Source organism: Pelobates fuscus, chromosome 9, assembly GCF_036172605.1.
Source record: "Pelobates fuscus isolate aPelFus1 chromosome 9, aPelFus1.pri, whole genome shotgun sequence".
NCBI classification, from domain to species: Eukaryota; Metazoa; Chordata; class Amphibia; order Anura; family Pelobatidae; genus Pelobates; species Pelobates fuscus.
Genome location: NC_086325.1, coordinates 23532657 through 23553496, shown reverse-complemented (window position 1 = coordinate 23553496; position 20840 = coordinate 23532657). Strand labels below are relative to the sequence as shown.

Sequence of the window (20840 nt, the reverse complement as noted above, 5' to 3'; positions counted from 1 at the left end):
TTTTCTGTCTTATAGTTCTTTTCAGTTCTGCATTATTCCAAAAATGTCACCTTTCTCACATTGGCTTTTATGTACCATGGTGGTTCCCAACCTCTTACGGACCATGGCACACTTTGGTTAGAGTCGTATTTCCATTTAATATTTTTTTTTTTACTTCATTGACTGCTCATAACTGTCATATGTAATTCAATCCATACATACTTCTTGCCAAACTGACTTGTAAGTTTTAATTATTGGCCAGATTCCCATTTTATTATTTTTTTTTTTTTAAATTCTTTATTTTTGTAGTGCATGAAGGTATTACAATGAACGTGTGGTACCCCGACGGCATTCCACACACGTTTGAATGGTATTAGTAACATTGGGGTATATAGGTACTTTGCACATTTTTAATTTATTAACATGAAAGGTCAACTGTATGCGCTGTAGCTTAGAAGAGTAACCAACGCTTGAAACAAGATAAAAAGAGAAAAATAGGTTTAAGTTATGCGTCAGGATTGGCAGTAGTTGATAAACAGTGGGTCTCTGAGACCTTGTAAGATTCACAATTGTGCATTTTCATGTGGTTTGCGTGTAGCCAAGGTCAACAGGTGAGGTATAGGATGCATATACACATACTAGGAGGAGGTTAATCGATTATCCTGCACAGGCAGGTTATACATGTGGCTTAGCGGATGCATGTGTCAGTAGTGTAGTGTAGTGTAGCCCCATGCCATGTTGTTCGTGTTGGGAAATGATGAGGGCTGAAAGTGGCAATTATGTATGCAGACTAAACCAGGCTAGCGAGTATCCAGTGTGGGGCGCGATATAGCTCTAAACTCCGTCTTAGTTGACTGTAAAGCCTGGGTATAGTGTAAAACATGCTTAGGTAACAGGCTTGTGCCTCAGGCTTACAAGATTACGCTAAAAAGCAAGTTAGATGCTAGTCTTGAACCCGCATCCAGCGTGATTATAGCCGTGTCACTGCTACTAGTAAGGGCATTAATAGGACACTCGTAGCGAGTATGTAGTATGTTAAGAGTTGTAGTGGAGAAGACGTCAGGCTGCAGTGAGATTATAATATATAATGAGGACGGCCATTATGCAGGCTATTCTATCCGGACTAGCTCCCCTCGATTGGTACTTATGCTAGCGTGGATTGTCTAACTAACAAGATACTTCTACAAAGTTGTTGCTTGCCTGATTAGTGATGCATGAACAGACATAGGTAAACATATGTAATCATTCTGTAAAGGGACAGATAATTCAAATGAAAGGTTACTAGCAAGGGCTTCGGGGCAGGCAATAAATCAGGGTAAACCATAAGAGAAAGTACATAACCGTTTCCAGGACTCTGGTACAAACGGGTAAGTCCAGTTACAGTTCAACCGACCCCTGATACCGGGAAACGCTGGCGCTCTGTTAGGCAGTTCTTCTGGGTCTTGAGCACACGTGGGGGTTCACGCCTTTCCCCAGTGGGTAGTGAGGGAGCTCTCCGCTGGTTTCGTCTCCCTGGGTGTTGTCTCTCTGCATCTTGATTAGCTTTGCCGTTGCTTTGCAGTTGGGGTTTTAGTAGTGCCCAGGGGTTCCGTTCTTTGCGGCCGCATGGCCCGGCGTCTCCACTTCGGGGGTCGGCTCCGGTATGTGTCCTCGTGGTGTGTGGCTGCGCAGCTCCCTGTGATGCAGCGTTGGCTTGGAAGCGATGCTGAGAGCTGCGTTGATAGCCAGGAGTGTGGTCGGGTAAGACTTTTGAGAGTATCGGCGTCTTTTCCCGCCTCGAGGCCCTTTGGTGTCTGCGCTGCCGGACGGCCATTTTAGAGGCTTGGGGGACTTGCCTGTAGGACCTGCGTCTCGCTGCTGGACGTATCCAGGAGGCTACCGTTTGGACAGCTTGGTGGTGGGATGCCCCTCTTCTGCGCAGAGCTGCCATGAGGCCCGCACAGAGCTGGTCAAAGATTTCCATAGGGGACTTACTAGGTTTAGGGTGGGTAGTCCGCTTTCTGGGTACATGCTGGGCGACCATTTTGGCCGGTCCCTGGTGAGTTTTTGCCCCATCATAGTGCTTAGCTGGCTTGCTCGCTTTCCCTACTGGTTTTCGTGTCCAGAGGGGACCGGGATGTCCCCCACCGGTCCTAGGGGGGGGTGGGGGGAAGGCTGAGGTGAGGTCGCTTGCGGGCTTTTGCGCCCTGGAGAGCTGCCGTCTCACCCTGGCTTCAGCCTCAGTAGGCCGCATTTGGATTTCGGCGTTGCCGGCTTCGGCAGGCCCCGGGGTGGTATCGCTGAGTCCAGCGGGGTATCCCCGACGTGGGTGATGCCCCCCTGGGTATTTTTGGCTGGATAGCCGTCGCTTGTAGCCCCGTATTTCGCCGGCCCGGCCGGAGCTCCTGTCGGATGCGTCCATGCGGCTCGGCGGTCAGACTCCGCCCCCCCAGATTCCCATTTTAATGTTGACACTTATTAAAAAGCATTCAGCCCACACACGTTCCAACCCCTTGGATGCGCATTGAAGCATTCCACACTGAAGGACACAATTTACCCTACCTGGCATGGATCCTGAAATCCTTTCGCCATACATACACAGACATGTTGCCAACCACTGCACTGACAATTGGTTGTGGGGATGCCTGTAGTCCCAAACACCACGCCCAAACACACATTTCCATGGAATTGCCCATAGATGCTTTCAATTCTCATACCAGATTTTAACTATAGAGTTTGTCATATGTCTGGGATTACCTCCCTGTACTAATTATCCCAGAATGGCAAATTTCGAGATTTCGACACACTGCAAAAAGAACATAATGTCTCCACCATAGCTAGATTTTCGTATAACAGCTGTCGAAAGTTAACTCACCCCCCCAAAAATCTAGCTGGAAGCTTATGACAACTCAAACGGCACTAAATTAATTTTTCTTAATTAAATGGGAAAAGGACTTCAATTTAAAATTTACAGATTCCCAACAAAAGTCATATATATCGAGCACACAAACAACAAATTCCCATGTGAAACTATCAAGGAAATTCCTTTACCGCTGGTACATGGTCCCTACCAGATTATAGCATAGCAACCCCCAAAATTCTAACAAAGCTGATCCGAGAATGCACCGGAACCAAGCTACGTACGTACCACCCCAGAAACCTTTATACTACTTCTCCTGCGCGAAAAGCTACAGATACAACACATATACTTGAGCAACCATGTGCTAACTGCAGCACTTATGGTCTTAGCAGAAACTGGCTAAATAGCTCTGCCCAATCTATGCGGGAGTGTTTAGACCAAATTTCAATCACACTAAACTATGAAACAATAGCACGTAAAACAATGTATCCTGCTAAATTCTGGAAACGAGCGTGGCCCTGAGTTAACTATCTAAGCATTAGGCACTAATCAAAACCTTGAACCTACTCCCACAGCTGTGCCCATCTCTCTATTCTAAATCATTTCCTCACGCACTCGTCCTTGGTACTGGCTATAGATGATCCAGACATGAACCATACTTACTGTATGTGAAAATACCATACTTACTGTATGTGAAAATAATGACAGTATGTTTCTGACATAACCACTGCATTTGCATAATATGTGAACCCTGCTAACAGTACTTTTAATGACAGGAGCACTGCAACCCTACCCCTCTTGTCCTGAATTCCATATCTGATCATTTGTTCAAGCAATCACCATGCTGTAGAATCATGGGATGTCTGGTTATTTGCTATAGTGCCCAAAAGTTAAAGGTTAACTGATTTTAAAAGAAATCAGTCATGTCTGTGTATTTTACACTTGACTGATAATGTGCTATTTAACACCTTATCATGGACTTTTACACAACCTACAGGCTATAGATGAAGGAATTAAGAGAATGCTTATGTTATATCTTGTGCATTCTGCCAAGCAGAAAGTCTCTTTGATGTTTAGCTATTGTAATTATTGATACTGGACACATTGAGATGCAGCGGCTGTGCCTACAGATTTCCCAAAAAAAAAAGATTTGGAGAAAATTAAAATTGCACATAATTAACACTTCATAGATTGTGGTGCCTTGGATTTAAATTAGTAGCCAGATTTTTTCTTATTATATTTCACATTCATTATAAAGCATAGTCAGACACTTGACAGATTTTACAGAACAGAATTGGATAATGCTTTCATCCAGGACCATTGGTGGTCACGGGGGCTTAGGATGACACTTGATTTAATAACAAAGGTGCCTGGAGACATCGGAGTGTCTGGACCTCTTTTTCTAATATTGATGCTTTATTTAATGGCCAGCCTTTGCTAAGTTTCTATTAAAACATATATGTTACAATGTTAACTTGCGTCCATTGCTTAAAGGAACACTGTAGGCACTATAACAACTTCTTCTTATTGAGGTTGTTATAGTATCTTTAGTCCCACCCACCCAGGGTCCTACCCCCAAAATGTAATATTTTAATAGATTGAAGGCTTGTAAGCACCTCCAAACACATTCATAAGGAGAGCTGAAGCTCTTACATCCCAGCTCCCACACCCAGGAATACCGTGACATCACGCGGGCATGTGCATTGCCATCACAGTCTGTTATAGAGAATCATTGCATATGCTGTTCATGCACCTATGGTTCCCAATTCTCTATTATGAGGAGAATTTGATTGGCACGCCTCCAGGATGACATCACTCGAGGCGGAACAGGTGATGTCATCCATCATCGAGGAAGACTAGGCACTGGAAAAAAGCGAGTCAAATAATTTAGTTTATTTTTACAGTGCACGCGGTGGGGGGTGGGGGTCTGAAGGCCTGAAACTAATAGGGATAAGGATACTAGCATTTGGCTTACAAACAGATTTTTATTCCTAACGCTATAGTGTAGCCCATGGAACAGCGCAGTCAGGGGAGTGGGCCTTGACAGAGCCAGGAGTAGGCAGGGGAGTAACCAGTTAAAGGGGCGTGGTTAGTGGTAAATGGGGGTTGGACAATAGGAGTATATTAAGCGGCCATTTTATGACTAAGGGACATTTTAACTAAACTGACACTTACCTGGTAATTGTTTTTGGCAGGTCTGTGTTGGTTTTTTCTTTTGTCTTGCAGATCATGGCATCAATGGAAGAAATCCTGGAGGGAGTGAGAGCTGCTGTGCGGGATAGAGGACTGGCCTGGCTTCACGAGCAACTGGGGGCTCAGGGTCCCCCCCCTACAACCCCTGCGGCGGCTGCACGGCGTTCCATGAGGAGGGCGAGACCGCCCCAGCGGCTGAGCCCGGGCATGGAGCCCGAAGTCGGCAGACGGAGGAGCCCGTCAGCGGAGTCTGTTGGGGCCCTGGATGAGGTAGCGGGTCCCAGCGGAGTGGATGTACCGCGGCCGGCACCGTCGGTCCGACGCGGTGCTGGCCGGGTGCGGGCAGCAGCTAGGCCGAGGCCTACCACGCGGTGTGCGCCCCTCCGGGAGGCGGCAGGCGGGACGGTTGCGGCTGGAGCCAGGACCCAGAGCAGATCGGATGGTGGAAGCAGTGAGCGGATGCGGCCCGGTGAGTCAGGGAATGGCGCTGGGGCTGGGCAGCGGGCGGGGGGCAGAGCGGAGGCCTCTAGTGATCAGGCGGTCCCCCTGATGGCAGGGGGAGCCCCTGTGCAAGCGGACACATCGGGGGCGGCCTCTAGTGGGGCCAGGTGCAGCACAAGGGACTCAGTCGGCGGGTCCGCTCAGCCAGGTACATTGGGGCCGGCAGGGCCCGCGGCTTTAGCGGACCGGAGGCGCCAGGACAGTCAGGCGGAATCCCCAGTTCGCAAGGCGGCCCAAAAGGGGCCAGGTTCAACGGGTCGGGATAGCTCCCAGGAATCAGCCCAGGGCATGGAGACAGGACGGGCTGGGAGAGAGCGGGAGGGCCGCAAGGGCGGCTCCCGGGGACCGAGGGGTCTCTCGCGGAGCCCTAGGCCGCATCGCAGCAGGGAGCAGCACGGCGTCAGTGCCAGGCATGACAGGAGGCAGGCTGACGGGTGGAGGGGTAGAGAGAGGAGCAGGTCAGCAAGCAGGCTTAGCAGGAGGAGATCGGCCTCAGGGGAACGGAGGTGGAGGCAGCGGCGCAGTGCGTCTGGGTCATCAGGCAGGAGCTCGCCAGGTCAGCGGCGCAGCGCTTACGGCCGGGAGGGCCAGGCAGGGAAACGGGACATGGTGCGGAACTACAGGCAGGAGCATAAGGAGGTTGGGCGGGTATGTGATCATGTGGACACACTACCCAGGTGTTGTTCTCCTTGCAGGTCTCGCAGCAATACACCCGCGGTCCTGAGGCAGGGCCAGGCTGACAGGAGTCGGCGCCAATTGGATGCTCCGGAGCCAAGCATGGCGGACGGAAGGGAAACGAACCCACGGCCTTCTGCGGCTTCGGGCTCAGGCGGTGAGTCAAATGTTACACCACACGCAGGAACACTATTGACTTGTTTAAAATCTTTCTTAGATTCATGGGCGGGTGGGGAAATGGCTTCACCTCAGTTTGGGAGAGTGTGGACGTGTGAGAAGGGCCAAGGGTTACAAGGTAGGGCCGTGGGCCCAACGCAAGATAGCGAAGTGGGGTTATCTGTGTCCGAAACTAGTAAGGAGTCGGGGGAGAAGGTTGGTATTGGGGGCGAAATTACCGACGCTGCGCGGCAAAACGTGCACGTGTCTTTCTCGGGCCCATTAGGTTGTCATCTAAAAATGGACATCAAGGAGAAAATCTGGAAGGGTGAGTTTGTGGAGGTTTTTTCCTTACTCCCGCTGGAGGAGTTCTTAGACATGAAAGAGGAGGACAAGAAAGACGCGAAGAAGGAGGAGGAGGAGAAAAAGCGTAGGTATCGGAAGATTCCTAAAACATTTGGGAACTGGCTAAGGGCCTTTTGCATCCTGGCCAGCGTGATAGGGGAAAAGTCGCCGGATAAATGCTCCCAATTATTTTGCTACCTAGATGGGATTGGGGAAGCGTACCGGACTTATGGCGGAGTCGCCTGGTGGAGGTACGACGAACAGTTTCGCCAGAGGTTAGCGGCGAATCCCAGCATGCGGTGGGATCAAATGGACCTTCCCCTCTGGATGCGGCTCATGATGGCGCAAAAGGCTGCGCCCTTTCACGGGACGGCCGGTGCGGCCCCTGGGGGACCTGCATCGGCCGGGCAAAAGAAAGGCTTATGTTGGCTCTTTAACGAGGGCCAATGCAAGTGGGGTACGTCGTGCCGGTTTAAGCACGAGTGCTCAGGTTGTGGGGGCGCACATGGAGCCAGTCGGTGTTTTAAGCGAGGTAAGTCTGCGCCAGGAGTGGGAGCCAATGGAGCGTCGGCCCCCTCCGCTGCCGCGGGGGGCAACCCCGGTGAAAGTAGGCAAGATGCTGCCGTGGCTAAAACAGTACGGTAACCGCCAGGACGCCGAATTCTTATGGCAAGGCTTTACGGAGGGTTTTTCAATACCGTTTCAGAGTAGGGATGTGGGGAGGTTATGCAGTAACCTCAAATCGGTGGGTGAACACCCGGGAGTTGTGCGGGACAAGTTGCTGAAGGAGGTGCAACTGGGTAGGATGGCTGGGCCGTTCGAGGCTCCGCCGTTGCCTGACTTGAGGGTATCCCCGCTAGGAGTAGTCCCCAAGAAGGAGGCGGGTAAGTTTAGGTTGATTCATCATTTATCATTCCCGAAAGGGGCGTCAGTAAATGATGACATCGATGAGGCCCTGTGCTCCGTATCGTATGCATCATTCGACCATGCTGTCGAGTTGGTTCGGAGGGCAGGGCGAGGGGCCTTGATGGCGAAGGTGGATGTGGAGGCAGCATTCCGGCTCCTTCCTATCCACCCAGACTGTCACCATTTGTTAGGGTGCCTTTTCGAGGGTCAGTTTTTCGTGGACCTGTGCCTACCCATGGGTTGCTCCATTTCATGTGCGTATTTCGAAAAGTTTAGCACGTTCTTGGAGTGGGTAGTGCGCAGGGAAACGGGCGGGGGTACGGTGGTCCATTACCTGGACGACTTTCTGTGTGTGGGCCCGGCTGGGTCCGACAGATGTGCCCAAATACTGCGGGTGTTTCAGAGGTTAGCTCAACAGTTTGGGATTCCTCTGGCTGAGGACAAGACAGTGGGCCCGACCGAGTGCCTGAGTTTTTTAGGGCTGGAAATCGACTCGGTCGTGGGGGAATGTAGGCTGCCGGAGGAGAAGTTGAGGGTGCTCCGCCAGCAGGTGAACGCGATAAAGGGCGCTAGGAAAGTTACGCTTCGGGGACTGCAGTCCTTGCTCGGCAGCCTTAATTTCGCCTGTAAGGTGATCCCTATGGGTAGAGTTTTTTGTAGACTGCTGGCTAGGGCTACCTGTGGTGTTCGTCTGCCGAGTCATTACATCAGGGTGTCGGTAGGCATGAGAGAGGACTTGGACATATGGGACCGCTTCCTCACCAAGTTTAATGGACGGGTGTTTTTCAGGGATGCGATGAAGGCATCTGGCGACGCCGGGTTGTTTACGGACGCCTCGGGGAGCGTTGGCTTTGGGGCTTACCTTGGGGGCAAGTGGTGTGCCGAGGTTTGGCCTGCGGCTTGGTCCGAGAGCCCCTTGATTCGGAACCTCGCCTTTTTGGAGCTTTTTCCAGTTGTGGTAGCGGTATCACTATGGGGCGAGGAGCTCAGGGACAAGAAAGTTATCTTCCACTCTGATAATATGGCAGTGGTACAGGTAATTAACAGTCTATCGGCTTCGTCCCTGCCAGTGGTTAGGTTGTTGCGGCAGCTAGTGCTCTTGTGTATGTCTTGGAATATTGTCTTCCGGGCACGGCACGTGCCGGGTCTGCTGAATGTGGTCGCTGACGCTCTGTCTCGTTCACAGTGGGTGCGGTTCCGGGAAGCAGCACCGGACGCGCAAGCGACAGGGCAGGCGTGCCCGGAGGAGATGTGGCGGCTCGGGACGTTGTGCTTGGGCGATACATAAGGAGCTCGCTGGCGCCGGGGACTTGGACCGCTTATACAAAGGTTTGGAGTGAATGGGAGGAAATGTTGTCCCAGGCGGGAGCAGGCGATTCTGCAGCCGGTAGGTTGGATACGCTGTTGTGGCTTCTTTGCAGGTTGGTGGCAGGTGGGTCGTCCCCTTCTAGGGTGGAGCGCTACATGTCTGCGTTAGCTTTCCTGTTCAAGTTTAACGGGTGGGAAGACTTGACGAAACATTTCTTGGTGAAGCAAACTGTGAAGGGTTTCAAGAAGGGCAGGAGGTCCGTGGATACGAGGAGGCCGGTGTCCTTTGCCACCCTTCAAGGGTTGGTGGGGTTGTTGAACGAAGTGTGTAGTTCGGCATTTGAGGTAACTTTGTTCTCTGTGGCTTTCGTATGGGCTTTCTTTGGGGCTTTTCGTATTGGCGAATTGGTGAGCGCCAATAGGTCGGGGGCATCGGGCCTCCGGTATGAGGATGTGGTTATCGAACAGGACAAGGTCGTGATTTGGCTCCGGCGCTCGAAGACGGACGTCTTCGGAAAGGGTAAGAAAATTGTCCTGTCCTCGCTACCAGGGTCCCCGGTGTGCCCGGTAGTGTGTGGGGACGTGTTTTTAAGGGTTCGCCCGAAGGTTGGTGGTTGCTTCCTGATTCACGAGGATGGGAAGGCGCTGTCGCGCTTTCAGTTCTTGCGAGTCTTCCGCATGGGATTGACGAGATTGGGCTTGCAGCCCGGACAATTTGGTACGCACTCCTTCCGTATCGGGGCTGCGACTGAGGCGGCGCGTCTCGGGCTAGGGGAGGAGCGGATAAAGCAGATTGGGAGATGGGAATCCATCAGGTTCCGTGCATATGTAAGGCCGGAAAGGTTGGTGTGAATGGAATGTTGTGGATGTGGGTAAAGGGTGCTCTGCCGGTTAACTGAATTTGTTTCCTTTCAGGCTTGGTCGCTTGGCTGGTGGGTCACTCGTTTGTCTACTGGGCGGAGAAGAGGGCCGCAGTTCGGAGACAAGGCACACAACTGGGTTTTCTTCTGGACACAGTGGACCTTCGGTGGTTTGGTTTTCGAGGTTTCAGCTGGCAGAGTATAAGTGGTGAAATTTTTGGGATGTTGTCAAGGGGGTTTGCCCCAGATATACTTTTGATTCACGGTGGGGGCAATGACTTAGGTTTGGTCCCCCAGAAGGTGTTGGTCAGGAGAATGAAGAGGGACCTGGATAGGGTGAGGGCACTGGTCCCTGGAGTTACAATAGTGTGGTCTGAAATGGTGCCGCGGTTGAACTGGAGGCATGCCAGGGACCCGGCGGCTGTGGCACGTTGCCGAGGTAAAGTAAACAAGGCCATGTCTGTCTTTATTAGGAGGATAGGGGGGGTCCCAGTGAGGCACTTTGAATTGGAGGGCGGGTTGCCCGGTTATTTTAGGCGGGATGGTGTGCACCTGCCCGAGGTGGGGTGTGATCTATTAAATTTAGGTTTCCAGGAAGGTATTGCCAAAGCCCTATTTATGTGTGGTGGGGGTCGCTCGAGACATTAAGGGTTCAAGTCTCTTGCTATGGCGGGATAGGGCTTGGGTAATTGGAAGGTAGGAGGAGTATAAATTGGTTAGGCTGGATTAGACTGGAGTGTGAAATGGTTTGTGGGTTCGAGCTCATCGGTGGCTCCGAACCAGGTGGTGTAGGGGGGTCTCGGTACACCCCTACAGTTAAAAAAGTTATGGATATGGGGCCTCTTTGGTAGGCCATGTGTTATGTGTTATTTGTTATTTATAATGTTATTTATTGTTATTGGGCGGGGTCATTGCCGGGGGTAATTTATGTACGGTGGGGGGTGGAGGTATATTTACTTTTGTGGCAATGACCCCAATTTGTTACCTTGTTTATAATAATAAATAAAGCTGTGGACTTTTATATTCCAACAGAAATACGGTGTCTGTAAGTTATTGGGGGGTTGGGGTAAACAGCGCACCTGCCGAATAATCGACTGTGCGCATGTCATGTAGCCCATGGAACAGCGCAGTCAGGGGAGTGGGCCTTGACAGAGCCAGGAGTAGGCAGGGGAGTAACCAGTTAAAGGGGCGTGGTTTGTGGTAAATGGGGGTTGGACAATAGGAGTATATTAAGCGGCCATTTTATGACTAAGGGACATTTTAACTAAACTGACACTTACCTGGTAATTGTCCCTCCCACCCTCCCTGTTGTTTTGGAGTTCCCGTTTGGTCACAGCGGCGGGATAGGGCTTGGGTAATTGGAAGGTAGGAGGAGTATAAATTGGTTAGGCTGGATTAGACTGGAGTGTGAAATGGTTTGTGGGTTCGAGCTCATCGGTGGCTCCGAACCAGGTGGTGTAGGGGGGTCTCGGTACACCCCTACAGTTAAAAAAGTTATGGATATGGGGCCTCTTTGGTAGGCCATGTGTTATGTGTTATTTGTTATTTATAATGTTATTTATTGTTATTGGGCGGGGTCATTGCCGGGGGTAATTTATGTACGGTGGGGGGTGGAGGTATATTTACTTTTGTGGCAATGACCCCAATTTGTTACCTTGTTTATAATAATAAATAAAGCTGTGGACTTTTATATTCCAACAGAAATACGGTGTCTGTAAGTTATTGGGGGGTTGGGGTAAACAGCGCACCTGCCGAATAATCGACTGTGCGCATGTCATGTCCCTTTAAACATTAACAGGAAAAATTCAGAAAAGAATCTCATATTCCATCAACAGGAAAAACTCAGAATAGAATCTCATTTTCCATCAATAGGAAAGACTCAGAAGAGTTTGTTGCCAGTCGTGACAATTTGTTTGCTCGATTAGCTGCAAGGAAAACAGCCAACCAGTCCAGCTCCTTTCCCTTAATTTTCATTTTTGGAGATGGACTGATTTAATGGTGGCAGCTGTTGTTTTAGAGTGTAACTCCCAATATTCTCAGACAGGCTGGATCCCGTATGTCCCTGAGACTAGGGGCCCTGCTCGGCTCACTGTCAGTATTCCAATTTTTATTGCACAGCGTGACATCAAGCACTCTGCAGTAGATGAAATAACACAGAAATTCATGTCATAACGTGTCATGGAACTCATATATCGTATTCTGCAGCTCTTTGTAATAATAGAAAGTGGATATACTATAATCGCTTCTCATCACCATTCAGTTAGCTCCCTCACTTGCATCATTGCCGCCTGTCCACTCAACATGTTTTCTAACAGCGCTCACTAACCTGCCCTCTTTTAGATAGGTAGTAGGTCTCTTACCAGATGGACAGCTGCTTGGATATATATATATATATATTTTTATTTTATTTTATTTTTTTTATATATAGATTCTTTATTTTTATATGACAGTCAGTACAAAAGACAAAGTAATCATAAAGCCATGAGGCCTGTAAAAATGTATCAGCGTATATAATAGTATATATAAGTGATGGATCAGCAAGCAACATGTAGACACGGATCAATGCTTACCTGAAATGCTATACTAAACATACCTGTCCTCCGTTCTTTCTATCCCATCCCGCCACTATGAGGTGCGCAGATATCTCTTCTTTATACTTGTAGCTGATTCCTTTCACAAGGTTGGCGGCTGCCATAACTAATGGTTGAGCCTGCATTTCTATACTAAGGGTGGAGAGAGCACATTATAAGACATTCAGAATATATTGAGGCCAAAGAGCCAACTCTCATCGAGGAAGCCATCAGAAATATTGGGGTCTGGTGCAATACCTAATGTAAAAATCTGGACACTTCCAAAGCTACAGTTTTCAAATCTGGGACAAAGCATGTCTGAGTTTGTCGAACACGGACCCCAATATTTCTGATGGACACTAAGACGGCAGAGACAATTGATCTACCTGAACTAAAACTAGCACTATCATTGTTTTGTAATAATCTATTTTTTAATAAATTTAATTAGTTATTTAAGTAATTAAGTTTATAAATTGCTGCATGTTAATTCGTTTTTCAGTTGATGATGGCACTGCATGATGGCACGGCACTGCATGGCACGGCACTGCATGATAAACAGCACATGGTAGAACCAGGAACAAAAGAAAACTTAACCGAAACATCTATTGGCCACAAGTTTCCCTTGGTATCAGCACCCAAACTCCTCCATTCTGTTAACTAACCAAATCCATAAACATGGGGATGTATAGGATAACCTAATACATTAGGATAGCAAGACAAAATAACTCTTCTAGAAAACAAGTAAATGGGGTCCCATGTCATCTCCACATTAAAAAAACAGTGGATCTCACTTGGTATTTCTCCATCTCCTACCTGCACTTCGTGTGTAAGCTAATAATGAACTGGTAGAGGTCTGACAATTAACTCCTATCTCTTACAGGGGGCCTGTTGTGTACAAAGGTTTTACATGCAGAGAAAATAAGGTCTTAACAACCTACCTGTGTATATCCATGTGATAACTAGCCATCTCAGCTACAGTCTGTGCATCGGCTGCAGAGCCAGACAGTGCACAGAATATTCTGTCGTGGATGGGGGACACTTTGTTAAACACTCGATTTACTACAGCATCTCTGGGGAAAAATACACGTGAAATGTGAAAGTCACATAACTAGGAGCATTTATATTTTCAGAAATAGGCCAAAGTATTTAATGGAAACATTATATCATGTATCTGAAAACATTAAAGCAGCACTGTAATGCCGATCCTATCTTTCTTTACTCGCTTCCTCTTCTCTCCCTCTGTCAGCATCTGTTCTTCATTTCTTCCTGCCTGCTCTAGTTTTCTTTAAAACATAAGACAAAGTAGGGACTACTTTGTCTTATGGAGGTTTCCTACACTTGACCATCTCTGACCAGCGTGTCACCTTTCACCTTTCCTCCGTGTTCTCACGATGCCTCCTTTCCGTATTCCTGAACACCGGCAAAACTACAGAATTTCCTCCTAACAGAATGAGAGCAGTTCGTCTATTCGTGTTAGGACGAATGAATGAAATTCCGATTAGATCACGACTGCATCTTGCAGCCGCTTGTAGATAGCTCCCTAATTCCCACGGTATTAGGGAGCTTTCTACCAAAAGGCTGAAAGACCAAGATTGGTCTTTCAGCCAACTTTCCTATTACCAAGTAAAATTTACTTGGTATTAGTAATTAATCTGCACCTACTCGCTGTATCGCGAGTAGGGGCAAGTCTAGTAAACAGTAAGCAGTCTGTGGCTGCTCACTGTTGTAAAACATTTTTTAAATAAACCCTCCACCCCCAATAAATGGCCCCATGGTGGGGCATCTCTTAACTAGCCTGGGGGGGACACATTGGGTTCCCCTCCAGATCCCCCACCCATGCCCCACGAGGGGGGCTTTTCAAGTAAACGGGGGACATAGGGTCCCCCTTGGCCCCCACCCATGAGCGGCGGGTGGGGACCCTAAATGAAAATGGGGGGGACCTATTGTCCTCCCCCTCTAGCTCCCACCCATGAGCGGCAGGTGGGGGCCATAAATTACAATAAGGGAGGGGTCTATTGTTCTCCCCCTGGCCCCCACCCATAAGCGGCTGGTGGGGGCCCTATATGGGAGGGGGCCTATTCGTTCGACGGGTATTATGAATTTCTTTGGCCTTTTTTGGGGCTAAAAAAAGAAGATTTTAGAAAAAAGAAGACAGCAAATGGTAAGTTATTTTTTATTTACAGGGATTTAGTATTCTCATTCCCCCCTCACTATTTTTATGGTGAGGGGGGTAGGAAGAATTTATTTTTATTTTTTGGGGTGGGCTGGTTACATTTAGCCCCCACCTGCCACCCATGGGTGGGGGCCAGGGGGGAGGACAATAGGTCCCCCCCTTATTGTAATTTAGGGCTTCATCCTCTGCTTATGGGTGGGGGCCAGGGGGAGGACAATAGGTCCCCCATTTTCATTTAGGGCCCCCACCCATCGCTCATGGGACAAAACATCCCCATGTCTCCCAGTGTCCTCTAGTCAATGTGTCCCCATGTCTCCCAGCCAGTGTCTGTGTCTCCATGTCTCCCAGTGTCCCCTAGTCTCTGGGTCACTGTGTCTCACAGCCAGTGTCTCAGTGTCCCCATGCCTCCCAGTGTCCTTAGTCTCCCAGTGTCTCCTAGTGTCTGTGTCCCCATGTATCTCAGTGTCCCTAGTGTCTCAGTGTCACCAATGGTCTTAGTATCCCCATGTCTCCCAGTGTCTTGATGTCCCTGTGTCTACGTCCACAAGTGTCCCCATGTGTCTCAGTGTCCCCATGTCTCTCTGTGTCCCAATGTGTCCCAGTGTCTCCTAGTCTCCCAGTGTCCCCTAGTCTTCCAACGTCCCCTAGTCTCCCAGTGTCCTCATGTCTGTGTTCACTGGGAGACATGGGGACATTGAGATGCTAGGGGACTGTCACGATACCTAACCTTTTCCCCAGGGACCCGCGAGGTGTGGCTCCGGGTTCCGACTCCTCCATGCGACGGCACGGCATGTCAGACGCCGGCTGCTCCACACACACCCCTTCTTATGACGCGACGCATGCGCGCAGACATCATGAAGGCTATACTGCGAATATTCAAACTAGTCTACGCTCCCTGACATTTTGGGGGCGTGGAGTTAAAGCTACAGACGCTCTGGTATAAAAGGGCACCTTTTTTCCTTGTTCAGTGCCCTATTGTGGTTCTATTCTTGGTTCCCTCTAGTGCTTGATGTTTTCCTGTATGTATCCTCGTAATTTTGACTTGGCTTGTACTTTTGAATATTCTCCATTCTGGTTTCCTTACTTGGCTTGTTTTCTCATTTTTCCTGTTATCTGGTTCCCTCACTCGGTTAATTTCATCGTTATCCTGAAATCTGGTTTCCGTTGTCTTTGGCTATTTCTCGACTATTCTATCTACGTTGAACCCGGCCATTCTAAGGTCCGGTAATACGTTTTCTGTTTGGGTTACACTTTGCGTGTTTGGGTCACTGTCGTGACAGGGACACTGTGACATTTGGGGACACTGGGTGACATGGAGACACGAGGGGACACTGGGAGATATGGGGCTCTGAGACGCTGTAATACACAGGGCACAATGGGAGACCTGGGGACACAGACATAGGGACAATGGGAGAAATTAGGACACTGGGAAACTAGGGGACTGGCAACATGGGGACACTGTGATACATAGGGACACTGAGACACTGGGTGACTTGGGAGACTGAGACACTGGGAGACACGGAGACACTGGGAGCAATCCATCTACACAGCTGAATCAAACTGTGAGTAGTTTTTTGGTTATTTTACAGAATCTTCTCTTATGTCACTCCTTGTGATTTACACTCCTTGTGATCATGTGATGTCATGCATACATCATTAATTATGCCAATGATTGGTATTTTTTCCCAAGAAAGGTGGCAACCCTAACTACTCTTCACATACTCTTGCTAAAAGGGAAACTATAGTGCCAGGAAAACAAACTCATTTTCCTGGCACTATAGCTTCCCCCTTTGTAAAGGTCCACCCCCGTGGTGCAGAAGGGGTTAATAACCCCTTCTGGTACTTACCTGCATCCATCACTGATGTCCCTCAGCGCTGGCTCAGCTCCGCCTACGCTTCTCCCTTGCGCTCTGATTAGGATTTCCCCATAGGAAAGCATTATTCAATGCTTTCCTATGGGGATTCCGGTGACACTGGAAGTCCTCATGCATAATTCGTCTTCAAGCCCAGAAGTCCCTCTAGTGGCTTTTTGGTAGACAGCCACTTGAGGAGGAGTTAACCCTGAGAGATAATTATTGCAGTTTATAAAAACTGCAATAATTACCACTCTAGGGTTAAAGGTGATAGGAGTATGCATCAAGACCACTTAAATGAGCTGAAGTGGTCTGGGTGACTTCAGTGTCCCTTTAAGTATGGAAGCCTAAAAGGGATGTATGGAAACAAAACTTGTATGGACTGGCTGATAATGAAATTAGTTAAGGTAATGCTGACTTTGGTCTCTCTAACACTGTTGCATATCCCCTTTCTTCTACACTCACTACATACGCATTTTCTCTGTCCCAGACTATACCAGACGCCAGTAGCTTATGTCTGCTAGTAAGAAGGTTAGGAGACAAGTGGACATGTGAGTGCTAGGGGACAGGCATTAGAAAGCGTGGAATGAGCGCATCATTTGACGCATGTATGTCAAGCTCAGGATGCTGTCTGCATAGTATGCCCTTAGTTGGCCAGCCTGCATGATTGGCAGGCAGCCTGACATGCATTCATGCCAGGCTGGCCTTCCAATTCTTTGGGCAGACATGCCCCCTTCTTGGGCATAGGCATGCTACCGTGCTGACGCTCTTCCTGGCACTGTTGTTCACTGTAATGATAGTCGGCATTTAAACCCCCATTCCTATCCTGGCCTCATACCTTCCCATGTTGATAGCTAGTAGGCACAACAACATAAGTAATGGATTTCTAAAAACACACGTAAAAGGAACTAAAAATACTTACCCGGCCGACACCCGTGAGTCTGACCCTATGACAATCCCTCCATCGAACTCCACTGCGATAATTGTGGTCTGGGGGGACAGATAGTTTATTAATATATCAGAATTCACGATCTGTGAATAGCCTCACATAATCAGGTATATCTGAATATAAACAAAGCAAACACTAAGAACAAACACTTATTAGAATGCTCCTTAGTTAGGTCCCACTCACGTTTCAAAAACATATTTTATAAAATGTCTGATACAATGTTAAAGGACCACTCTAGTGCCAGGAAAGCATACTCATTTTCCTGGCACTAGAGTGCCCTGAGGGTGCCCCCACCCTCAGGGACCCCCTCCCGCCCGGCTCTGGAAAGGGGAAAGGGGTTAAATCTTACCTTTTTCCAGCGCTGGGCGGAGAGATCTCCTCCTGCTCTCCTCCTCCGATCCTCCTCTTCTCCTCCCCGTCGGCTGAATGCGCACGCGCGGCAAGAGCTGCGCGCGCATTCAGCCGGTCACATAGGAAAGCATTCATAATGCTTTCCTATGGACGCTGGCGTGCTCTCACTGTGAAAATCACAGTGAGAAGCACGCAAGCGCCTCTAGCGGCTGTCAATGAGACAGCCACTAGAGGACATAGGGGGAAGGCTTAACCCATTCATAAACATAGCAGTTTCTCTGAAACTGCTATGTTTATGAAAAAATGGGTTAATGCTAGAAGGACCTGGCACCCAGACCACCTCATTAAGCTGAAGTGGTCTGGGTGCCTAGAGTGGTCCTTTAATATATGGCCACCTCACCTCGGGCAGACCCTGCTCCCTCACCTCCACACTTCCCTCTTCTTCCTTTTTATGTTCGTTTTGTTTTGTTTGGCTATTCACAAAGCCATATTGTCCGATTGCATCTCCACAATGGCAGAACTTTTGCAGTTACACTTCCGTGTGACGTGCCTGTACTTTGTGTCCCAAATATAAATAAACATTTATATATATTTTTAACCCTTTAAAGACACATGACATGTGTGACATGTCATGATTCCCTTTTATTCCAGAAGTTTGGGCCTTAAGGGGTTAACACGCTTATACCAGCACACTTTTTCAGGAGTTACAGCCATTCACTCCTATTGTCAAATATAGAATACATTATCCATGCACTTTTTTTTTTATTTGTATTTTTGTAATCCCTGGCTGAATAAGTGTGAATAATTTCAGCCTTTTTTAGGGGATTTCTCCATATTTATAGCACCCCAAAGCTGCACATTTTTTTGCTTGTGTAATTATGCCCTGCACATCGTACGTTCTTCCACCACTTGGTTCTAACAGTAATGTGCTATTGGCATATTTTTGTGTGAATTAAGCTTATTCCCCTACTGCTGGAGAGCAGTATATTGATATTTCGTTACTTTAACCATTTGAGTGCTAGAGAGGATTGAAACACAAATCATATAACCCCTCTGAACACAAAGAGTTAAATTGTAACAGTTTTTGTAACATTTTACCGTCCTGCCCTTCCTTCCCTGACACACATCTCTCCCTGTCTCTTTCTTCCTAATCCCCACGTCACTGACCAAATTACCTCTTTTAACTCACTGTGCATCTCTCTCAAACACTCTCTTTCATATACAACATTCTCTGTGTCCCCACATTACTCTCTGCCCACCAGTGTGTCTTGCTTACCCCTGTTGACACCTCATATGAGGAATTATAAGGGTGTCCAGAGCCAGACATTTTGCTTCTCTTGTCTTCGGAAGATAAAAGTAAAAGTGAAACAAACTGTACAGCATTAGCTTCGCTTGTGTGTGTGTGTGTGCATTTGTGTGTGTGTATGTGTGCCTGTATACTGTGTGTGACCCAGACAGGCTCAGACATTGCTGAGTTTGGATCTAAAGTAGGGGATCTGACTGTATATTATCAGGACAGGCTCAGACAGTGCTGAGTTTGGATCTAATGTAGGGGATCCCTCTCTAGTCCTTTAAGAGATCCCTCTCTACATACCTCAAAACAGAATGAACGTGTTATGGTTCAATATATATTTCCTACCTGTTCTATGTTAAATTTTGTTTATATTGTGTATTAATATTGTTTTTGGATTTTATTGTTCCATAATGTATCAATGCAATGTTTTGTGGACACAGGACATACTGAAAACGAGAGAAATCTCAATGTATCTTTCCTGGTAAAATATTTTATAAATAAATAAATCTGAATGCACGTTATCAGGACAGGCTCAGACAGTGCTGCGTTTATATCTAATGTTGGGGATCTGGTTGCATATTATCAGGACATTAGGTTTAATGTAATGATGGTATTTTATCAGGACAGGCAGATTCAAACAGTGCATGGTTTATATCAAATGTAGGGGCTCTGTCTGCACATTATCAGGACAGGTTGAGACAGCATCAGATTTATATCTAATGTAGGGGGTTGGTCTGCTTGTTAACAGGAAGGCTCAGACAGTGCTGGATTCATATCTAATGTAATGACTGTATTTTATCAAGACAGAGAGGTTCACACCGTGCACGATTTATATCAACTATAGGGGGATCTGGTTGCACATTATCAGAACAGGCTCAGACAGCACTTGGTTTATATCTAGTGTGGGTGATTTGACCGAACATTATCAGGACAGTCTCAGGCAGTGCTGGGTTATATCTAATTAATGGAGGGGATCTGAAAGCACCTTATCAGGACAGGCTCAGACAGTGCTGGGTTTATATCTAATTAATGGAGGGGATCTGAAAGCACGTTATCAGGACAGGCTCAGACAGTGCTGGGTTTATATCTAATGTAGGGATTTGTAATGCACGTTATCAGGACAGGCTCAGACAGCGCTCGGTTATTTTCTAAAGCAAGGAAATCAGGTTGCACATTTTCAATAGTCTCAGTCAATACCTAGGTTAAATTATTTAAGTGCCAAATGCCCCAAGTTTTGCAAGACAGTCATGATTCTAGTCTCCTGTCCTCCGTCCTTGTTTCTTTCTCTGGTCCTGCTTCAGGGGAAAACAGAGAAAAGGCCCCATTAACGATTCTGCAGCCCCATTTTGCACCTAAGGCAGATGCTCTCTCAGCCATTATGGAGTTTGTATCTAATAAATGTTTGCAGCAGGATACAGAACATGCTCAAACACCGAGTTTCAGTTCCTGGTTTCTGGCTTCTCTAACATGTTCAGAAAATTTCTTCCTAGCAACAAATGACATTCAGAATGTTCTAAATATTAATTGGCTAATCTATCTAAATTGCATTGGGTACTTTCCATGGCAGTTAATCAACCAAAAAAATAGATCAGTTAAAGTGGCACTGTCACCCCTCCACCAAAAAAACACGAGTATTTCGTAAAGATAGAATCCTTATGAAATATTAGTTTTGACTGCGATGGTATTTCACTGAAATTCCAACCCAGTGAAGAGATATATAGAGACAAAGTAGGGGCGACTTTGTCTCTGTAGTTCCCCTCCGCCCGGGCTTTCTTAGACTCAGGGCAGAGGATAAGAGTCAATCTTAATTGCAGGGAAGTGAATGTGTCTAAGAAAACGGTTTGGGGAAGGTGCTTTCCAGAGCAGTTAATACACCCCAGATACATCT

The 20840-nt window shown here is 47.8% G+C and overlaps 1 protein-coding gene across 1 annotated transcript in view; it reads right to left on the bottom strand.

Annotated features, from left to right (window-relative positions):
• PSMB9 (proteasome 20S subunit beta 9) overlaps positions 1–19039 on the bottom strand; it is a 29607-nt gene extending 10568 nt beyond the window's left edge. The window contains exons 1-4 of the mRNA XM_063433283.1: positions 18935–19039; positions 17281–17348; positions 13271–13402; positions 12356–12485 (exon numbers count right to left, since the gene is read on the bottom strand). Of these exons, the coding sequence (XP_063289353.1) occupies positions 12356–12485; positions 13271–13402; positions 17281–17348; positions 18935–18985 (381 nt within the window). The 5' untranslated portion in view covers positions 18986–19039. The remainder of the gene's footprint in view (positions 1–12355; positions 12486–13270; positions 13403–17280; positions 17349–18934) is intronic.
• Positions 19040–20840: the final 1801 nt, after the last annotated feature.